Source organism: Octopus sinensis, linkage group LG7 (genome assembly GCF_006345805.1).
Source record: "Octopus sinensis linkage group LG7, ASM634580v1, whole genome shotgun sequence".
Taxonomy (NCBI): domain Eukaryota; kingdom Metazoa; phylum Mollusca; class Cephalopoda; order Octopoda; family Octopodidae; genus Octopus; species Octopus sinensis.
The window spans coordinates 64,132,970-64,157,926 of record NC_043003.1 but is presented as its reverse complement, the minus strand read 5'-3'; the positions used below and the strand labels follow the sequence as shown (position 1 = coordinate 64,157,926).

At 37.4% G+C, this 24,957-nt stretch overlaps 1 protein-coding gene across 2 annotated transcripts in view; it reads right to left on the bottom strand.

The window, feature by feature from the left end:
* The window catches only part of LOC115213933 (four-jointed box protein 1), a 131,518-nt gene that overhangs the window by 43,652 nt on the left and 62,909 nt on the right, over nucleotides 1-24,957 (bottom strand). For both annotated transcript variants that reach the window (XM_029782932.2, XM_036504811.1), the window contains exon 3: nucleotides 23,686-23,862. In XM_029782932.2, coding sequence (XP_029638792.1) covers nucleotides 23,686-23,862 — 177 coding nt within the window. The remainder of the gene's footprint in view (nucleotides 1-23,685; nucleotides 23,863-24,957) is intronic.

The following is a 24,957-nucleotide window of genomic DNA, read 5'->3' as shown; positions in this document are numbered from 1 at the left end:
CATTTGAATAGTTGATATTAGAAAGAGGAATTCAACCATACAATGACAAATCTTCAACAATTTATGTAAATGTCTTCTAAACTGTAATTATTTTCAGTCTATAAGAAATATCTTCCTTCATAAAATGTTTAATTTATTTACCTCAGGTTATGTTATGCTGATGATTTCATATAAGAATGAAATGGTTCTGTCCATAGTTACTTATCTTCAATCTTTTGCTTGTTTCAGTCATTAGAATGCGGCCATGCTGGGGCACCACCTTGAAGAACTTTTTAGTCGAATGAATCGGTTCCAGTAATTATTTTTTCTTTTAAGCCTGGCATTTATTCTATTGGTCTCTTTTGCCAAATTGCTAAGTTACAGGGAGGTAAACATACCATCACTGGTTGACAAGCAGTGGTGGGGGAGAAACACAGACAATAAGGCACACACATACACACACACATATGACAGGCTTCTTTCAGTTTCCATCTACCAAATCAAGGCTTTTGGTCGGCCCGAGGCTATAGTAGAAGGCACTTGCCCAAGGTGCCATGCTGTGGGACTGAACCCGGAACCATGTGGTTCATAAGCAAGCTTCTTACCACACAGCTACACCTAGAAACTGTATGGTCCTTGTAATGAGTAGAAACAAATTAAATATAATATTCTAGAAATGATTATCTTCCTTACAATAACAGGCCACCAGGGCACACCTTGTATCTAAACCATATGAGTGTTAGAAAAAAAAAGAGGAGAAAAAATAAATGTATTTAAAAAAAACAATCTTAAAACATTTAAACACAACACAGAACATTTTTATTCTCTACTCTTAGTTCTTTTTTTTTTAAAGGGTAAATTATATTAGCTCTTGATACAGAAAACTCTTCAAAGTATTCAAAGAGAGTTTTAAGAAAAATTTCTCTTAAAAACAAATGAATGTTTAAGACAAAATAACACTCATTTGAAATCTATTTGATGAAAGCTTGACTAGAATTTTATCAACTGTTTTTCGTGCAAGTTTGCAAATTTTATTATAAATGATTTTACATGGAAATGTTTTGTACATTAAAGAGCTTTTAGCTAAAAATGTCTGGAGATTTTGTAAAGGAGAGTACTTACTGAAAGGTCAAAAAGGTAATATTTAAAAGCATTTTGTTTGCAGATATAAACTGGTTATAGCCAAATAAATTTTATTTTATGCTTTGACAAATTTATTTTTATTATTGTTTTCCACATCTTTTCTAAAGCAAATCATATTTTATGTAATCATAAAGTTAAATAAGCAACAAATACAGTTTAGCTCAAAATTCAGAAAGTATGTATGTATGTACGTATGTAAACATGAGTAACATATGCAGTCAATGTGTGCGTATGCATAGCATTTTGTTTATTCTATGTTATTAGGCTTAATAATGTAGCATGGTAATGTTTACGTCTGTCGGGACTTTTTTTTCTATAATTTTACTTTGTAGTTAAAAATTATATGGAATCTACATATGCATTGGCCTGTTATGTGTCCATGTGTATGTATTCTTTTATTCTTTTATTTGCTTCAGTCATTTGACTGCGGCCATGCTGGAGCACCGCCTTTAATCGAGCAACTCGACCCCGGGACTTATTCTTTTGTAAGCCCAGTACTTATTCTATCGGTCTCTTTTGCCGAACCGCTAAGTAACGGGGACATAAACACACCAGCATCGGTTGTCAAGCAATGCTAGGGGGACAAACACACTCACACAAACACACACGTATATATATATATATATATATATATATATGTATATATATACATATATACGACAGGCTTCTTTCAGTTTCCGTCTACCAAATCCACTCACAAGGCTTTGGTCGGCCCGAGGCTATAGTAGAAAACACTTGCCCAAAGTGCCATGCAGTAGGACTGAACCTGGAACCATGTGGTTGGTAAACAAGCTACTTACCACACAGCCACTCCTGCGCCTATATGTGTATGTATTCTTTTATTCTTTTATTTGCTTCAGTCATTGGACTGTGGCTATGCTGGAGCACCGCCTTTTAGTCGAAGAAATCAACCCCTTGACTTATTCTATGTGAGCCTGGTGCTTATTCTAACAGTATCGTCTGCTGAACAGCTAAGTTATGGGGATGCAAACACAGACACAAACATACACACAAATATATATATATGATGATGATGATGATGATATATATATATATATATATATATTATATATATATATATATATATATATATATATCATCATCATCATTTAACATCTGCCTTCCATTCTGGCATGGGTTAGATGGTTTTACAAGAGCTGGCCAGGTGGAAGTCTGCATCAGACTTATGTGACTGTTTTGGCAGGATGTTTACAACTGGATGTCCTTCTTAATGCCAACCACTCCGAGCGTGTATTGGGTGTTTTGAATGTGCCATTGGCACAGGAGCCAGTCAGGTGTGCCTGGCATCAATCACATTTGGATAGTGCTTTTTACATGCCACTGGCATGATAGCCAGTCAGTGGGCACTGGTATCAATCACGTTCGGATAGTGCTTTTTACATGCCACTGGCACGAGAGCCAGTCAGGGGTAATTGGCGTCGGCCACATTCTGATTGTGCTTTTTACATGCCACCGGCACGGTTGCCAGTCAGGTGGACCTGGCATATATATATATATATATATATATATATATCCCTGTTTATTTCTGTGTTCCTTTGTGTCGAAGAGCATAGGCTCGAAACGTAAAAGACTCTCTCACTTCCCAAGCATTAAACTAATACATCTGTTTGTTGTTTACACACCTGTCTTAATCTTTTGTTGTTTTGTAAATTCTCACTATATGTATCATCATCATCATCATCCTTTTTCCATGCTACCATGGGCTGTAAAGCCAGAGAACTGCTCTAGGCTCTGGTCTGTTTTCACTTGGTTTCTATGATTGGCTGTCCTTCCTAACGCCAACCACTCTACAGAATGTACAGCGAACATATGTTATTTTTGTACATATATGTGTGCATATATATGTTTATGCATGTATACATGTACACACATTAATGAATAGATGCCTATTTAAAGAAAGCTAGTGTGCTGAAATACACAAATGGCATTAAGCCAGATCTTCAGGTAAACAGAGCAGGTTCTATACTCTAGAAATCCTTCTCACAGTCTCACCTGGACACAATGCAGCTACACATTGTTTAATAATTTTTTCCCTTATGTTTCATTCTATTTATATCTACCAACACAACACCAAGCCACATAAAGATTATATATACGTCCCGCATAAAAGAAGTCACCTATACACTTTCAGCCAGTATATCTGAAGCGTTGTCAATATTGCCTAGTTGCAGTAGTCTGCATGAAACCAACAGTAATGTCCTAACCAGCAATATGCCATAGTCATAACCATCTGACTTATGGACGACTAACTAGTAATATAATGTTGCTGTCTTCTGCTATATCTTAAGGTTGACTTGAAGCCTTGTGAATGTATTTAGTTGATAGAAATTGATTGGAAGCTTGTGTGTGTGTATATATATATATATATATATATATAAACAAGTTCTATACTTAAGAGATGAGGAATTATGTACATCAGATTGACCCTGGTGCAGCCTCTGGCTCACCAGTCCTCAGTCAAACTGTCCAGCCCATGCTAGCATAGAAAGCAGACGGTAAACGATGAGGATATTATATATATATATTTCTTTGGTGTACCTCTTTTGTATCTAACTTATTAAAGGCACTCTAAGTCTTTTGTAATAAGTAAGCATAGGCTTATGTGAATTTCTCATATGTGTGTATACATATGTATGTGTGTATTTGTATATATACATACATATTTGTAAATATGTGTGTGTATACATACATATGTGAGAAATATGTGCCGGTCTACATAAAAAGTACCCAGCACACTCTGGAAAATGGTTGGCATTAGAAAGAACAGCCATCCATAAAAACAAAGTCAAATCAAACTGGAACCTGGAGCAGCTCTGGTCAAACTATCCAACCCATACCAGCGTGGAAAACAGATGTTAAATGGTGATGATGAGGAGGATGATATGCTACTGTGTCTCTCTCTTTGTCATCCTTTCCAGCACTGCCTGAAGACAGGTGTTGGTATGTTTACATCCTCGTAACATCAAATATTCAGTAAAAGAGATTGATATAATTAAGTAACAGATCTACAAAGACAAAAAAAAACCCCCTAATTACTGAAGGTGATTTGCTCAGCTAAAACCCTTCTTGGTGTTGCATCTGCATGGCCAAAGTCCAATGACAGAAACAAACGGAAAATTAAAGATAAATAAGTGCAGGAGTGGCTGTATGGTAAGTAGCTTGCTTACCAGCCACATGGTTCCAGTTTCAGTCCCACTGCATGGCACCTTGGGCAAATATCTTCTACTATAGCCTCAGGCCGACAAAAGGCTTGCGAGTGGATTTGGTAAATGGAAACTGAAAGAAGCCCATCATCATCATCATCATCATTTAGCGTCCGTTTTCCATGCTGGCATGGGTTGGACGGTTCAACTGGGGTCTGTGAAGCCAGAAGGCTTCATCAGGCCTAGTCAAATCTGGCAGTGTTTCTATGGCTGGATGCCCTTCCTAACGCCAACCACTCCGTGAGTGTAGTGGGTGCTTTTCATGTGCCACCCACACGGGTGCCAGACAGAGCTGGCAAACGGCCACGAACGGATGGTGCTTTTTATGTGCCACCAGCACGGGGGCCAGGCGAGGCTGGCAACAGACACGAACGGATGGTGCTTTTTACGTGCCACCGATGTATATATATGTATATATATATGTTTGTGTCTGTGTTTGCCCCTCCCCCAACATCACTTGACAACCGATGGTGGTGTGTTTACTTGCCATTGACTTAGTGGTTCAGCTAAAGAGACCAATAGAATAAGTGCTAGGCTTAGAAAGAATAATTCCCTGGGTCGATTTGCTCAGCTAACAGCGGTGCTCCAGCATGGTCGCAGTCAAATGACTGAAACAAGTAAAAGAAAAGAAAAAGGAATAAAGATATAAATATGTGTGTGTGTGTGTGTATGTGTGTGTTTGAGCAAGCATGCGTGAGAGAGAGAGAGAGAGAGAGAGAGGGAAAGAGACTGAAAGAAACTTATTCACAAAACTGAACACAATTAAGCTTAGTCTCCATGTAATTTTCTATCTAAACACATTTTTGTCACGTATTAATAATAAATAGCAACACTTCATTTATCTCTGCTTGCAATTTAATATTTTTAAAGAAAGCTTAATTTAACTCCTCAGCATGTTGCTGTGGCCTTTTATCATAATTGTTTCTTTTATTTTTTTTTTTCTCTTGTTTTTTTTTTTTTTTTTTAAATTTTTTTTTTATTTTGTCATGTTTCAATTCTGCCATTTTAGATTTTTGAAAATATAGTTTTTTGGTATTATTTCTTATATATATTTTATTTAAAAAAGTACATAGATAAGTAGGCAGTTATAAATGTGCATTGGTAGTTTTGAGATAAAGTAGAATTAAATGATGATAATTGAAGTAAATATTCAATCTGTTGGAATCAAGCTACAATTGTCGATGGGATTTACGTCATTGTTGTTATTATCATTATCATTGTTATTATTATTATTATCATTATTATTATTATTATTATTTGTTGTTGTTGCTGTTGTTCTTAAGCCTCAAAGGAGGTATTTATCAACCACAAGTTTATCCAGTCTTGATGAGCATGAGCAATTAATTTGTGTAAAATAACAAAAATTAAAAAAAAAAAAACAGAAATGGAAAAGTGATAATGAAATATTTGTTAATCATCATCATCGTTGTCATCACCACCACCACCACCACTATCCTCATTATCATCATCATCGTCATCGTTGTCGTCATCATCATCATTTTAATTGGTTGGACAGAGTTTATTGAGGTAGATCTTTCTACAGCTGGATGTCCTTCCTGTCACTAACCCTTATCTCTTTCCAAGCAAGGAAACATAAACATATACATAAATGTATATCTATCTAGCTATCAGTCAGTCTATCTATTTATCCGTGTGTGTGTGTGTGTATATATATATATATAATATATATATATATATATATAATATATATATATATATATGTATGTATATATATATATGTATATATATATGGCATGTAAAAGCATCCACTACACTCTCGGAGTGGTTGGTATTAGGAAAGACATCCAGCTGTTGAAACTCTGCCAGATCAGATTGGAGCCTGGTGTAGCCATCTGGCTCACCAGTCCCCAGTCAAATCGTCCAACCCATGCCAGCATGGAAAGCGGACGTTAAATGATGATGATGATGATATATATATCACCATCGCTTGACAACTGATGCAAGTGTGTTTATGTCCCCGTAGCTTAGCGGTTCAGCAAAAGAGATTGATAGAATAAGTACCAAGCTTACAAAGAATACATGCTGGGGTTGATTTGCTCGACTAAAAATACCTATTTCTTTACTACCTACAAGGGGCTAAACACAGAGATGACAAACAAGGACAGACAAATGGATTAAGTCGATTATATCAACCCCAGTGCGTAACTGGTACTTATTTAATTGACCCCCGAAAGGATGAAAGGCAAAGTCGACCTCGGCGGAATTTGAACTCAGAATGTAGCGGCAGATGAAATACTCCTAGGCGTTTCGCCCAGCATGCTAACGTTTCTGCCAGCTCACCACCTTAAAAATACCTTTAAGGTGGTGTTCCAGCATGTGTGTGTGTATGAAGGGCATCTTTCAGTTTCTGGGGCAACGTTTCTCAACCGGGGTTCCCTGGAAATCTACGGTTCCACAAGAAAGAGTGAGATAAGCTAATGCTAATTTCATGATCGTAATATCACTAAACATGCACAACATATTATTGGTTACTGTAATATAGACATCATCCTATCTAACCTATTATGTTATCAAAAAAATATAACAACCATATAATACACACACACAAACACACACACACATATATATATATATCATCATCATCATCATTTAACGTCAGTTTTCCAAGCTGGCATGGGTTGCACTGTTTGACTGGGGACTGGCAAGCCAGGAGGTCACACCAGGCTCCAGTCTGATCCGGCAATGTTTCTACAGCTGGATGCCCTTCCTAACGTCAACCACTCTGAGAGTGTAGTGGGTGCTTTTTACATGCCACCAGCACGGGAGCCAGTCTGGTGGCACTGGTATCAGCCACGTTCCGATGGTGCTTTTTATGTGCTACCTGCACAGGAGCCAGTCGGGGCGGCAGAGGCTGGCATCGACCACATTCGGATGGTGCTGTTTATGTGCACAAAGAGCCAGTCAGGCAGCACTGGCAACAGTCACAACTACATTTTCCATTTTTGATTGTGATTTGTGGCTCCTGTGCTGGTGGCACATAAGAAACACCATTTGAGCATGGCCGTTGCCAGTAACGCCTGACTGGCCTTCGTGCCGGTGGCACATAAAAGCACCCACTACACTCGGAGTGGTTGGTGTTAGGAAGGGCATCCAGCTGTAGAAACTCTGCCAGATCAGATTGGAGCCTTGTGCAGCTATCTGATTTGCCAGTCTTCAGTCAAATCGTCCAACTCATGCTAGCATGGAAAGCGAATGTTAAACGATGATGATGATTTGATTTTTGATTTTACTTGACTCAGTCGGTCTCCTCAAGCATGGCATGTCACCTGACGATTCAAAGGTACTTTTAAATGGGCTGGTTATGTGACACAATGAAAAGAATATGAGAAAGATAGGGTGTATAATTTTGTTTGTGTAGGGGTTCCTAGAGACATGTAATTTATTTCAAGGGTTATGCAAGGGTAAAAAGGTTGAGAAACACTGGCCTAGGGCAATAATAGAAGGTACTCGCCCAAAGTGCCATGTACATCAGTTGAACTCAAAACCATGTAGTTTTGAAGCAAACTTCTTCACCACGCAGCCACACCTATACCTCCACATGGTCATGGTTGTGCTTAATCAGTATATTAAAATTTTAAACTGACTACGAGAACCTGATATTCCTTTGCACAACTGGGAAATTAAAATTAAGTTAGATAGGAAGAACTCTGCAACTGTTAAGATGAAAAAAAAAAAGTAGGTTATGCAATGGAAATGAGAAAAGAAATGCAAAGTTTGCAATTTGAAAAATGAAAATGCTGATCAATTGGAAAAAAAACTGCTGCTGAGCAAAAGAATATTCTGGAGGAAATGAGGAAGAAAAGCTTAGAGTAATTGCTAAATTAGATGACTTCTTACGACTACCACTACTACTATGACTACTATTACTGCTGCTGGTACTTTTACTACTGCCACAGCAACTACTACTATCGTTGCTGCTACTTCTGCTGCTGCCACAGCAACTACTACTACTACTACTACCGTTGCTGCTGCTACTGCTGCTGCTGCTGCTACTACTACTACTACTACTACTACTACTACCGTTGCTGCTGCTACTGCTGCTGCTGCTGCTACTACTACTACTACTACTACTACTACCGTTGCTACTGCTGCTGCTGCTACTGCCACTACTACTATTGCTACTGATGTTTACATTGGAAAGTATAGAAAACTACCTATTAAATATTGAGTTATATGAAATACAACACATTTAATTAGGTTCAATGGATGTTAATTAACTTGACATTAGGTTCATTAAAAACTTTTATACTTTTACTAAGTAATTAATATTTCTGGATGTATACTGTTGAAGTTGATATGAAGTTCAAACTTTTACCTGTAAATTACAGGTAGAACTGTGTTTTCCGGAATACAACTTGACATAGTATATTGTCTAAATATTCAAACATTGGCGCTATCTTTCCAGATTCTGCTACATTTCACATGGAACTTTTGGTCCTCCAATGTTGTCTTGGGGTATAAGCCAACCTAACTTTTTCAGCTATAAATTTTCGTCTGAAAAATTCATCTTGTATGCCAAATAATATGGAAATACTTTTATCCATAATGCGACTGATGCATGCAGCTATCAAAGAATATGACATTATATGATAATCTGAGATCAAACCAGTTGAAATATTATGGAAATGCAATTTAAATTCACATCTCTGAGGACGAAATTATGGTTAATGTGTACATAAATTGTTGATAAACTAGTTACTGCAGTAAGAATGTGCAGTGTTAAAAACATAATATATATCAGACAGAGTTTAAAAAAATCCCCCAGCAAGGATGCCAGATGCATTTTGGCTTTTTCGGTTTTTTTCAGTAATGGGTACTCATGACCAGTCATACTCAGATGAGAATGCATTACCTTTGATACTGAAGTAGTTAAAATATTCTCTGATGTTGTGAATAGTCACCAGGCTGAGTAAAAATTTGGTGCATGCAGTTGAAGCTGTATTAAATTAAAATAGCCATGTATGTATCACACTTAACTTATAAACACAGTTGATAGGCCTGTTACTGTAGTATTTGTCTTGAGATAACATCTGTAATGGATGCTGTGTTAAAAGCACAATAGATATCTGAGAGATCATAATAGCCACAACGGTTTCAAATTTTGGCATAAGACCAGCTCTTTCAGGGGAGGGAGTAAGTGAATTGCATCACCCCCAGTTTTCAGCTGGTACTTATCCTATCAACCTTGAGAAGATGAAAGGCAAAGTCAACCTCAGTGGAGTTTGAACTCAGAACTTAAAAACAGAAGAAATGCCACTAAGCCTTTTGCCCAGGGTGTTAATAATTCTGCCAGCTCACCCCCCTTTAAAATGATAATAGTCATATTAACAATTATAAATAATAATTTATTGCAGACATTTAGTAAGAAGTTATTTAGGAAATACTTCAACTACTTTTCTCTGTCACTGCTAATCGACCCTATTTTCCAAATATACTCCTCTGTATAATTTTGCCTAAAATGCTTATTTGAGGTAGGAAAATACTCATGACCTTTTTAAGGGTCGATCAAACTCATGGAATGAAGGAAAAGAGATAGTCTCACACTGCACACACTGTGGTGAATGTTTGCAACAAAAATAGCTTGAGTGAAGACAGCCAAGAGCAAGGAAGCTGATGGTGTTTAAAACCACATGAGAGATTAAACTTTGTCACTCAAAAACTATCCAATTAACTTCCATACATCAATAACTGTCAAACATATTTAACCCTAGCCAATGGGGTGGCCCCATTCAAAAGCTAAAATAATGTAAAGTGCAATGTGACCAGTGATGTACAACAGCATGTAGTAATCTGGTCGATTACATGATCATGTGATGTATGTCATTATTCAGTTTTATTTCAAAATTTCTTGCCAATTGAGAAAGGGTCAGTTTCTAACCAAGATCCCAGGCTCCTTCATTGGAATTTCAACATCAACAACAAGGTATGTATGTATATATGCAGATTTGTATGTTTTGTTTTATGTATGTCTTCCCATGCATATACTTCCATATCTAAACATGCTCATATATACTTAAATGATGTATTATGTAAGTACATGAATGTGATACACTGATATAGGCCCCTTTTAGTATTTGCTCACTAGAGGAGGTAACTCCCTAAAGAGGCTTGTAAACCAAACTCAACTGGTTCATAGACAGAGATCAATAAAATGGGTACCAGACAAAGTAGTGGGCTCAACATATTTCACTAAAATCCTTGAAAGTGGTGTCCTTGTAGGGCTGTAAGTGCTGGATTCAAACTTGGTGATGCTTTAAGCTTCATAAAACCTGGAAGTCCCTTGTTAAAAAATTGTACTAAAACATCTCACTAAAACTGAAACCCTATATACCTTTTAATTATTTTGATGCCCTGGTCGACTGGGAGACCCTAAACTATAAATTGTTTAGTGCTGGCTGTTGTTTGATGATGGGAAGTAGTAAAAAAAATAGAGTTTCCAATGAAGAATTTAACTTTCTTTATGCATATATAGTTATGCGCATGCATGTCACATGTGTACGTGCATTCCACATATGCACACAACTACACACAAACACACTAGGTGTTAGAAGCAATATCAGTTGGAACTCTTTCTTCTTACAAGTTTTTCTCTTTTGAAATGGTTGACTGAATTTTATATGAAATCCAGACAAATATTATATGATAAAGAAACCATGATGAGAAAAAAATAAAATAAAATAAAAAGCAAACAAACAAACAAAAAAAAAAGCCCTAGAACAAGTTAATTTGAGTACAGAATCCTCAGGAAACATCAAATTTGTTATTTCACGAGACCGCAAGAATAGTTAAACAGACATATAAACAGGAGCTGACTGATGGAGAAATATCGTCTCCATACGTAGAAGAAAAAGTTTTGAATCAAGAAATGGCTAACATACTGGGAATTATGTCAGGAGAAATGGTTACCATTCTTGGAATAATGATTCCTGTGGTACGGTGTTGTGGTTGAGAAATTTGTTTCATAATCTTAAGAGAAATTTCTTCAGTTAATTACACTGATGATAAATACTATCCCATCAGAAGATTCTAGAAAGATTAGCAAGCCATAGGAAAAAATTAAAGATACTTAAGAAAAGTTAAACATATAGATATGGGTGTGTTTACTTTGCAAACATATGGTTTGGAGTTCAGTCCAGCATGTGGACCCCTGGGGTAGTGTCTTCTATGTTCTGTGATAGCTCCTCACTGATCAATGCCTTCTGAGTGTATCTGGTTGATGGAAACTCAGTGGAAGCTTGTCACATATATATGTGTTTGTGTGTGTGTGTGTATATATATACATATATATCACGTGATCACATGACCGACCAGGCTATCAGATGTTGCTGCACATCGCTGGTCTCAATGCGCTTCGCATTGTTTTAGCCTTCAAATGATGCCACCCCACTGGCTAAGTGAGCAGGCCAGCAGAAGAAAGAGTGAGAGAAAGTTGTGGCGAAAGAGTACAGCAAGGATCACCACCACCCCCTGCCGGAGCCTCGTGGAACTTTAGGTGTTTTCGCTCAATAAACACTCACCACACTCGGTCTGGGAATCGAAACTGCGACCCTACGACCACGAGTCCGCTGCCCAAACCACTGGGCCATTGCGCCTCCACGTATATATATATATATATATATATATATATATAATATATATATATATACATACATATATATACATATACATATATATATATATATAAATATATATAGCTTGGTAATGAACGAGGTTTCAATGGAAGGATTGTTGTTGTGCTTCCTCTATTTTGTGTTCATTCATATTACGTATATGTTTATATGTACATCAAGGTATTGACCAGACTATTTAATGTTGTTATACATTGTTGGTTACAATGCACTTCATATTGTTTTAGTTTTTGAATAATGCCACCCGACTGGCCTGATGAGCTGGCCAACATTTCCTATAATCGGAAGGCTTCTCCATCGAAGTGTGACCCATTTGCAGCTGAGTGGACTGGAGCAATGTGAAATGAAATGTTTTGCTCTAGAACACAATGTGCTGCCTGCTCTGGGATTCGAACCCATGATGTAACAATTGTGAGTGCAACATCTAAACCACTAGGCCACATGCCTTCAGACAGACAGACACACACACACACTCATGTATATGTATGTATTTTTGTCATTATTCAGTTTGTTTCAAGATTTCTTGCCAATAGAGAAAGAACTGGTTTCTAATCTCGATCCAAGGCTCCTTCATTGGAATTTCAACATCAACAACAGGGTATTTTTGTACTTATGTATGTTTGAATGTATGTATGCATGTATTCTCATGCATATATTTGCATATCTAGACATGCTCATATATATTTAGATGATAAACTTCTAGAAAGTTTTACAGATTTTTACAGTTCCAATGATGAATTGGATGTGTAGTCTGTGAATTAGCTTTCTCCTTTCTGGTTTTGAGAGGCTTTAATTTCTCAAGACTGGTTAGTTGGTATGTATGTATGTATGTATGTATGTATGTATCTATGCATGCATACATACTGGAGCACCACCTTTAGTTGAGCAAATCAACCCCAACACTTATTCTTTGTAAGCCTGGTACTTATTCTATTGGTTTCTTTTAGCCAAACTAAGTTACGGGGACGTAAACACACCAGCATCAGTTGTCAAGCAATGTTGTGGGGGACAAACACAGACACACAAACATATACACACACATGTACATACATTCACACACACACACACACATATATGATGGGCTTCTTTCAGTTTCCATCTACCAAATCCACTCACAAGGCTTTGGTTGGCTGGAGGCTATAGTAGAAGACACTTTGGCCAAGGTGCCATGCAGTGGAACTGAACCTGGAACCATGTGATTGGTAAGCAAACTATTTACCACACAGCCACTCCTGCACCTATTGTGTCCTTGTGTCTACGTAAGCAACTGATATCATTGAACAATTACTATGTTCTGTCTCCCTTGTACTTCATCTGTTCCTCCTGTCTACCAGCGCTGCTGTCCTTAATTCTCTGCCCTCAACCCACTTCTTATTCTCTCTCTATGCACCTCCTTTATACCTTGACGTTATGCCCTGATGCCTACCCAGATACCTCATCTCCACCATTCTTTCTCTCTTTCCTGCTGTTCCTTTCCCTCTCCTCCCTACCTGTTCTAGCCTCACTATACCTGGCACAGTGCCACCTCCCTCAATACTGTACTTCACTCTGTCGAAGGGGTTTTGTCTTGCAAGTTGCTTGGTGACCCCATAAGTGCTGGTGCCTTGAAGAAAGACACCCAGTACATTCTGTAAAGTGGTTGGCATTAGAGAAGAGCATCCAGCTGTAGAACCCATACTAAAACAGACACAGGAGACCAAGACACCTGCAAACTAGTTGGATCCTGTTGAACCATCCAACCCATGCTAGCATGGAATACAGGTGTTAATTGATGATGATGGTGGTGGTGATGATTATGATGGTGGTGGTGGTGGTGGTTATGATGATGACGATGATGGTGGTGGTGACGATGAAGGTTGTGGTGGTGGTGATGATGGTGGAGGTGATGGTGCTGATGATAATGATGATGATGGTGTTGATGATGGTGGCGGTGATGATGATGGTGGTGGTGGTGCTGCTCATGATGGTAGTGGTGGTGACGATGATGGTTGTGATGGTGGTGATGTTGATGGTGGCAGTGATGAGAGTAGTGGTGATGGTGCTGATGATAATGATGATGATGGTGGTGATGATGATGGTGGTGGTGCTGATGGTGGTGGTGGTGATAATGGTGGTGATGTTGATGGTGGCGGTGATGATGGTAGTGGTGATGGTGCTGATGATAATGATGATGATGGTGGTGATGATAGTGGTGATGATGGTGGTAGCGGTGAGGATGATAGTGGCAGTGGTGGAGATGGCAATGGTGGTGGTGATGATTACTACACTTATTCTAAACTCACACTTGAGCTTACTATGCTTATACTACCAACCAGATTATCGTTGCCTTCCATACGAACATATTCCCTACGAGGTATTATATTCTTATAAAAATAACATACAATACTCACTGTAGGAAGGACTTCCCTGCTAAAGATACTGATGATATAAGCTGAGTCTACACAATACCAATTAAAACTAGATGAATTATAAACACATTGTAATTAAAACTGCCATCAAATCCAAGTGCAACAGGTTTAATATAATTATCTGGGATGAAACGAGAAAATAAAAACAAAAAAATCGTACATGTTTTCTGCTGTGGAATTTAAACTGCTTGGCAGATGTAAACATTGAAGTGAAAGTCAGTGAAAGGAAAAAAACAAAATATTTGTAGGCAGTTGCTAGAGAACTTACATACTCTGCGTCTTAATTGTAGGTTTATGAATATACATCTGTAATTATTGATGCACTTGGTCACATCACTGAATAATCTTGATGAGCTGTCTGTTATAGCCTGAATCTTCACCAGGATGAAGGAAATATTTTGTTGGGTGCAGATTATTTCAGTTTTGTTTTTGTTTTTTGTTATTGTTTCATTTATTTTTCATTGGAGAGATTTGGAGAATAAAAAAAATAAGTGTGCAGGAGTGGGTGTGTGGTAAGTAGCTTGCTAACCAACCACATGGTTCCAGGTTCAGTCCCATTGCGTGGCGGCATCTTAGGCAAGTGTCTTCTACTATAACCTCAAGCCGACCAAAACCTTGTGAGTGGATTTGGTAGACGGAAACTGAAAGAAGCCTGTCATGTATGTATGTATGTGTTTGTGTGTCTGTGTTTTTTCCCCCACCATTGCTTGACAACTGACATTGGTGTCTTTATGTCCCCATAACTTAGCAGTTCAGCAAAGGAGTCCAATAGAATAAGTACTAGGCTTACAAAGAATAAGTCCTGGGGTCAATTTGTTTGATTAAAGGCGGTGCTCCAGCATGGCCGCAGTCAAATGACTGAAAGAAATAACAGAGTAAAAGGATAGTTATACACACATATATGACTACATGTGTGTGTGTGTGTGTGCCATGGGTGTGTGGTTAAGAAACTTGACTTCTAACAATGTAGTTTTGGGTTCATTCTCATTGCATGGCACTTTGGGCAAGTGTCTTCTTTTATAGTACTGGGTTGATTAAAGATTTGTGAGTGAATTTGGTTGATAGAAACTGAAGGAAGCCCATTGTACATATATATATGTGTGTGTGTGTGTGTAAAAGGCTGGTGCCATGTAAATGCGCCTGTGTTGGCTCCACATGAGGGGCACTTGTGCTGGCAATGTAAGACGCCTCCAATACACCCTGTAAAGGGGTTGGCATTAGGAAGGGCATCTGACCATGGGAATCATGCCAGAACAGATGACTAGAGCCTGGTGTAGCCCTCTGGCTTGCCAGCTTCTGTGAAACTGTGCTACCCATGGCAGCATGGAAAATGGTCATTAAATGATGATGATGATGATATAAATATATAAGTGTGTGGGAGTACCTTTGTGCAAACATCATGTGATGATTGTAAATGTACATGACCGTTTTATAAGTGATGTTGTTCATTTCCAGTCTTTTAAGAAAAACATGTCTGCCCATGGAGAAATATTACCTTAATTGGAAATATGTGAGGGTTGGCGACAGGAAAAGCATACGGCTGTAGAAAACCTGCCTTGCAAAATTCTGTATAACCCCGGGCAAGCATGGAAAAGTGGACAATAAAACAATGATGATGATGATGATGATAAAAGTACTTGGCACACTTTATGAAGTTTTTGGTATTTGGAAGAATATCCAGTTGTAGAAATGTTGCCAAAGTAGACAATGGAGATGAAGACAACCCTTAGGTTTGTAGGATCCTGTAGAACTGTCCAACTCTTGCGAGCACCAAACGCAGACATTAAGCGGACAGTGATGACGATGATGATGATGATGATGATGATGAGGAGGAGGATAAAGAGGATAACGACGATGATGATGATGATGACGATAATGATGATGATAGTAACTCTTAGAGGCAGTTTATAAGGTCAGTAGAATGGTATGGAAATACAGGTGGGAAATATTTGCATTTAGTATTTCAGAAAACTATGTTGTTGTTTTTTTTTTTTTTTTTGTAATAGCAGTTTACTCTTTGGTAAAGTTCCAGTTAAAATATTTCAAGTTCTTGCTATTTTATTTTATAGATTTCCCTTCATGCAAACTCTCCGTTAGTTTGCTAATATATAAGAGAAGATCATGGAACTTGAACTTCATACCCAGTGGCCTATAACAGACGCTGACATTTCTGGATGCACGTTTGATGTTGTGCCAGTTTGTGGATGGTAAAATAGCAAATAGTTTTGCTTTGATATTTCTTTCTTTCTTTTGAAATACACTGCTTCAAAAGCTTGTTAGATCTGAGAATATTTACATGTATGTAACTATGTATTTATATGTACATGTGTATGTATAGATATGTGTGTATGTATAGATATGTGTGTGTGTATGTATGCTTGCATGTATGCATGCTTTATTATGTTTGTATGTGTTTATATATTTATGTATGTATATGCTTGTTCGTATGCATGTATGTGTTTCTATGAATGTTATGCTTGCATGAATATATGTATATATATATATATATATATATATATATATATATACATGTATGTCTGTGTGTATGTATGTACATATACATATGTTTGTATACATATATGTGTGTGTATATATATATATATATTTATTATATATATATATATATATATATGTATATATATATATAATATATATATATATGTATATATATGTATAATATATATATATGTATATTATATATATATATATATATATAATATATATATATATATATATATATATATATATACATACATACATTTGCACAAACACATGCATACGTAAGTACATACCTCCACATACACACCTATGTGTGTATGTGTGTAGGTATGTACTACATATGTATGTATTTGTACGTATGTATACATGTGTATGAAGGAATATTCTTGCCAACCATAACAATTTTCGGTTGTTATGACAACCTACCTCTTATTATTTTCCCCCTTTTTTTTTTGTTGTTGTTGCAACTTTTTTTCTAAGTGGTGCCAAACTCTTTCAACATTTTGCTCTAATAGGCAAATGCTGATATTTGTATGGAAGAACCATACAAAAATACTTCGAAGGAGGCTTTATATAATTGCTCGGCTCAGCTAGAAATAGCAATTAAATCCCTCTCTTATCACATTACTTTGCTGTTTAAAACAAAGTACATGACGATACATTGAATTTTATGGTCTGAAATATGGAATTTTGAATAACAAATACAGTGGCCATGGTTGGAATGTCTTTAATCATTGATCTACTTAATTATTGAGGAGCTGAACAAAATCATTTAAAAAAAAAATTTGGTTTTGTTTCTAAACACAGGCACAGGACTTGAAATTTAGAAGAGGAAGTTCATCATCATCATCACCATTACCATCATCATCATCGTCGTTGTCATCATCATCACCATGATCGTCATCATCATCATCAATATCCTCCTCCCCCTCCTTGTTATTGTCATCATCATCGTCGTCGTCGTCATCATCATCATCATCATCATCATCATCATCATCATCATCATCATCATCGTTTAACATGCTTTCCATGCTAGAATGAGCTCGATGGTTTGACAAAAACTGGCAAGCCAGAGGACTGCACCAAGTTCCACAGTCTGTTTCGGCAGCTAGACCCTCTTCCTAATGCCAACCACTTTACAGAGTGTACCAGATGCCTTTTCTTTTTTTTTTTTTTGTGGCACCAATACCAGTAGGGTCACCAAATAACTTGCAAGACAAGACAAAATCCCCTAGATGAGGGGAGATAGTATTGAGGGAGGTGCCTTTGTGCTAGTTGATGAGAGGCTAATAGAATAATATAATTGTTGTCGTGTGATCGAAGTTTGAACCTGATTATGCCATTTTTCTTTCTGGTTTTACAGTGTAAGCATGGCCACTCCACTAACAATGTGCACCAAAGAAGAACAAAGAGCAGTGATCTGATTTCTCTGGTTGGAAGGTGTGTCAGGTGTTGAAATCAATCGAAGGCTTTTAGCACAATACGGGGACAGTGCACAACCACGTAGAAGTGTGTGTGAGTGGATTGAGAAGTTTAAAAGTGGCTGGACAAGCATGGCACACAATGAGGGAGCAGAACGTCTGTCAACCTCCACCATTGACGAGAAGATTCAGCAAACTCGAGAGATGGTAATGGTGAACCAATTAACCATCATCATCTCTCAGATCACTGCTCTTTCTTCTTCTTTGGTGCACCTTGCTAGTAGAGCTGTCATGCTTACACTGTAAAACCAAAAGAAAAATGGCATGATCAGGTTCAAACTTTGATCACATGACCGCAATAGTACCAACTATAAGCATGCATGTGCAAAAGGCAGTGTTATTATCATTATCATCATCGTTTAACGTCTGCTTTCCATGCTGGCATGGGTTGGATGGTTTGACTGAGGACTACAAAGCCAGCAGCTGCACCAGGCTCCAGTCTGATCTGGCAATGTTTCTACAACTGGATGCCCTTCCTAACGCCAACCACTCCGAGAGTGTAGCGAGTGCTTTTTACATTCCACTGGCATGGGAGCTAGTCAGGTGGCACTGGCATCAACCATGCATGAATGGTGCTTTTTATGTGCCACTGATATGGGTGCCAATTAGGTGGCACTAGCACCGGCTACGCTTGAATGACAATGATGAAGATATGTCATGATGAAAGTGCGGATAATTTTTGACTTCTCGTATTTAAGAGGAGTGTATAAAGGAAGTTTTGTCAACTGTATTCACCTCAGTACTTCAGTCAGTCTGTTATTTTATCAGTCTTTAGTTATTGAACTGCTAAGTTATGTGACATAAAGAGACATAACATATACAACAATGTCAGTTTAGGTCAGTTCTTAAGAAATTTTTGGCCACAGAATCATAAACATTGCAATTATCATTTAATGGCCACTTTTCCATCTATGTATGGGTCAAGCAGTGTTTCAAGAGGCATATTTTTTAGAGCCAGAAGCCCTTCCTGTCACCAATTTTCACCTGTTTCCAAACAAGGTAATATTTTCCCATAGCCAGATATGTATCTCCACAGAAGACTGAGCAACCCTGCATGTATGACAGTGATGCTTGTTTACAAGCATCATGTGATTTCAGAGAAAGAGTACACACACACACACACACACACACACACACACACACATTCATACATATGTGTGTGAGTGGCTTCTTTCAGATTCCTTCTACCAAATTCCCTCTCAAGACTTTAGTTATCCAGACGTTATACTCTTTTACTTGTTTCAGTCTTTCAACATGCTGGAGCACTGCCTTTAGTCAAGCAAATCGACCCAGGACTTATTCTTTGTAAGCCTAGTACTTATTCTATTGGTGTCTTTTGCCGAACTGCTAAGTTACAGGGACGAAAATACACCAGCATCAGTTGTCAACCGATGTTGGGGAGACAAACACAGACACACAAACATATACACACAACATACATATATATATTATATATATATTATATATATATATATATATACATACATACATATATACGACGGGCTTCTTTCAGTTTCCGTCTACCAAATCTACTCACAAGGCTTTGGTCGGCCCGAGGCTATAGTAGAAGACACTTGCCCAAGGTACCACGCAGTAGGACTGAACCTGGAACCATGTGGTTGGTAAGCAAGCTACTTACCACTCCTGTGCCTATAGATTATCTACTTATTTATTTATTTATCCCAGCTACAGTTTCTGCTAGATAATTCCTCCAAAATCTTCAGGAGTCCCATATGACATGAAATGGTGAAGAACCATTAGTTCATTTGATATTTCTTGCCATAATTCAAGATTTATATATATATATGTATATTAATCGTTGAAATTTATAGAAAAACAAAAAACAAAGACAGGTGTATGAACAACAAGCAAGTGCATTAGGTTGACACTTGGGAAATATGAAGAAGTCTTTTTCATTTTGAGCATACACTCTTCAGCAGAAAGGAATAAGAGAAAATAAACAGAGAGAGAAAGAAAAAGAAACAGTGAAAAATATATATATCTATATCTATCCATCTACTCACACACACACACACACACTCACATTTATTAATGCATTAAGTAACTTAATATAATTGGATGGATTAATGACACTTATTATATTAATGTGTAGCAAGGATTAGGATGTTGTGTAATTTCATATAGCACTATACTGTAATCTCTGATATCTATATTATACACAGTAATTCTAGAACTCATTAAGATTTCCAATATTACTGTGTCATGTCGAGAGATGTGATTAATTAGCTATGCTACTTCGTGGTGTGGTCTACTTCTGTGTTGTGGTATAATTATCATCCATTTAATGGTCTTAATTGATGCTATATACGTTCTGATAATTAAAATTCTTCCATATATTATATGGTAATTTCGGTGGGGTGGAGGTAGTGGGAATGAGATAAAAGTTGTACATTTTCGACTTTGTATTGCAGGAAATTCTGGTTGTGCTGTATCCATAATGAGTTTGGCTGCAGTTATTGGCTATTGCACCTCATGAAACTACCATATAAAAGCCTTTAAGGAAGTCTCTATGCTGAGGGTTCTTAAGCTTTTTATTAATTCCAGACCCTCAAAGGATTCTTTCTTTCATTCTTTCATTTGTTTCAGTTATTTGACTGCGGCCATGCTGGAGCACCGCCTTTAGGTCGAACTAATCGCACCAAGGGCTTTTTCTTTGTAAGCCTAGTACTTATTCTATTGGTCTCTTTTGCCAAAACCGCTAAGTTACGGGTACGTAAACACACCAGCATCGGTTGTCAAACAATGGTGGGGGGACAAACACAGACACACAAGCATACACATATACATATATATATATATATATATATATATATATATACATACATACATATATATATATATATATATATATATACATACATGTATATATATATATATACATACATACATATATATGTATATACACGTACATATATATATATATATATACATACACACACACACACACACATATATATATATATACACACACATATACATACACAGTGGGCTTCTTTCTGTTTCCATCTACCAAATCCACTCACAAGGTTTTGGTCAGCCCAAGGCTATAGAAGAAGAAACTTGCCCAAGGTGCCACTCAGTGAAAAGATAAATATTTTTAAAAAATCAAAAGTATGATTTTAATGTCATCTGCTCTAACTATTTTACTCTTTTGCTTATTTCAGTCATTTGACTGTGGCCATGCTGGAGCACCACCTTTAGTTGAGCAAACTGACCCCAGGACTTATTCTATCGGTTTCTTTTGCTGAACCACTAAGTTACAGGGATGTAAGCACACCAGCATTGGTTTTCAAGTGATGTTGGGGGGACAAACACACACACAAGCATATATACATACACACAAATATATATATACATATATGCAACGGACTTCTTTCAGTTTCCCTCTAGCAAATCCACTCACAAGCCTTTGGTCGGCCTAAGGCTATAGTAGAAGACACTTGCCCAAGGTGCCACGCAGTGGGACTGAACCTGAAACCATGTGGTTGGTAAGCAAGCTACTTAACACACAGCTACTCCTACGCCTATGTCAATAAATTTGATTAAACATCTCTCAAAGTGATAAATATGGCTTGTAATCAATATAATCTATTCTCTAATCAACATCATAATTGTCATTTAAGGTGGTAAGCTGAAAGAATTGTTAGCATGCTCAGCAAAATGCTTCATGGCATTTCGTCTGTCTTTAGATTTTGAGTTCAAATTTCACTGAAGTCGATTTTGACTTTCCGTGCCAGTGGCATGTAAATAGCACCATTCGAGCATGATCATTACTTGCATTGCCTTACTGGCACTTGTGCTGGTGGCACGTGAAAAAGCACTCAAGCGAGGTCTTTGCCAGTGCCGCTGGACTGGCTACTGTGCAGGTGGTACATAAAAAGCACCATTTGAGTGTGGCCTTTGCCAGTACCGCCTGACTGGCCCTCGTGCTGGTGGCACATAAAAGTATCCACTACACTCTCGGAGTGGTTGGCATTAGGAAGGGCATCCAGCTATAGAAACTCCGCCAGATCAGATTGGAGTCTGGAGCAGCCGTCTGGTTCGCCAGACCTCAGTCAAATCGTCCAACCTATGCTAGCATGGAAAGCGGATGTTAAACGAAGATGATGATGATGATGATGATGATGATGATCTTTTAAGGGTTGATGAATTAAGATACCAGCTGAATACTGGGGCTGATGTAATCGACTTACCCCTGGCCCAAACTTGCTGGCCTTGTGCCAAAATTTGAAACCAATATCATAATTATCATTTTAATGTAATTTATATTTCAAAATGAGTTAAATGAGTCTAACCGAAAGTGTGTATTCAGTTTTATTTTACCACTAGCTGGCCCCATGCCATGAAAAATGATGGCTAATGTCAATGTTATCTAGTGGTTGTCTTTTGAGATTTGACATTGATCATCATTTGTTACCTAAAGAACACTAGTTCACACATACAAACATTCACTTACTTCCCTTGTACACACACACACATATATTCACGCAGAGTTGAAATGCTGTTTGATTTTTCTTTTCAGCGTTGCATGTTCACCATCCCACTTCCACAGACACACACACAAACATTCAGATACCTGCCTTTTACATACACACACAGATACTCACACAGAGTTGAAACGCTCCCACTACTAAGTTTGCCATCACCCCTTCCTTCCTTATTCGTCTATCACCCCTTCCTTTCTCATTCATATGTTGTGTCGGAGAAAAACATGATTATTATCATACCAGACTAGCTGGCCCTGTGCTATCAAAAAAGACAGCTAATTGTAGAATTTTATAAATAAATAAGGTACAAAATAATCGCACATACAAACATTCACATACTTCCCTTGTACACGCACACACATACACACATATACTCACACAGAGTTGAAATGCTGTTTGAGTTTTCTGATCAGCATTGAATGTTCACCATCTCCATTGCACACACACACACACACACACACACAAACATTCACATACCTCCTTTTACATACACACACATATACTCATACAGAGTTGAAATGCTGTTTGATATTTTTTCTTTCACTGTAGAACTTCCACCATCCCACTACCAAGTTTGCCATCACCCATTCCTTCCTTATTCATCTATCACCCCTTCCTTTCTCATTCATATGTTGTGACAGAGAAAAATACAAGAGTATTATTATAGTAGATGGTTAGTCTGCAGTTCTCATCACATTTGTAGAGCCTCTTCTTGTATTTCCACAAGACCTGCTTGTAATATGTTAGTTCTTACTGGAGTTAAAATTTAAAAGACTACTAATAAAGATACTTACCTAATACCAATTTATTGTGAGGGTCCCTGTAACGGGCACACAGGTAAGTGTTGTCTTCCAGCAGAACTAATCCATTCTTTGGACGGCCACATTTATTCCAAGTTGGAGGTTGAAGAACACGGACTGGTGTGGTTTTAATTTTCTGCAGTTCTTTCTCTAGTTTTCTGGATGGGGATCCTGAAATAAGTAAAAAAAAAACGATGGTTTTGACTCATTAGCATTCAGATTACTCTGTCAAATGTTATATATATTCTTTCACTTGTTTCAGTCATTTGACTGTGGCCATGCTGGAGCACCGTCTTTAGTCGAACAAATCGACCCCAGGGCTTATTCTTTGTAAGCTTAGTACTTATTCTATCAGTTTCTGTTGCCGAACTGCTATGTTACAGGGACATAAACACACCAACATCGGTTGTCAAGTGATGGTGGGGGGGGGGATAAACACAGACTCACAAATACATCATCATCGTTTAACGTCCGTTTTCCATGCTGGCATGGGTTGGACGGTTTGACTGGGGTCTGGGATGCTAGGAGGCTGCACTAGGCCCCAATCTGATCTGGCAGTGTTTCTATAGCTGGATGCACTTCCTAACCCCAAATACATACATACATATATATAATATATATACATATATCATATATATTATATATATATATATATATATATATATAATATATATATATATATTATACATAAATATGAACATTTAAATAAAGTAGTATTATTACCATTATATACAGTAATAATAAGGTGGCTGGTAAGTTCACACCTTTACGGGTACAATATATACCCTACCTAATCATAAATTACTTTATATTGTGCCTGTAAAGGTGTGAACTTGCTAGCCACCTTATTATTACTGTATATAATGGTAATAATACTACTTTATTTAAATTTGTCTTGTTTACAACAGTTTCTTGTAAACAGAGCAGGATGTTTAAAGTTAGGAATGTACACAAGCTAACAGTGAACATTTCAGAAAAAATGTTAAATGCTGTTTTCAACCGAAGATTTCAAAGCATGTTTATCATGCAAAGCATGAAATTAATTGGTGTTGAAATATGTATTACTTATTGATGTATTCAAAGCAAAGGTAAGCCTATTTCTGAAATGTTCATTGCAGTGCTCATGTGTATCTTTATTGTAATTTTTATGGTGGTTTTTGGAGCAACAACTCTGATTTTAGCAAGTGGTATTACATACCCTACCTAATCTTATATATATATGTATACGACGGGCCTCTTTCAGTTTCCATCTACCAAATCCACTCA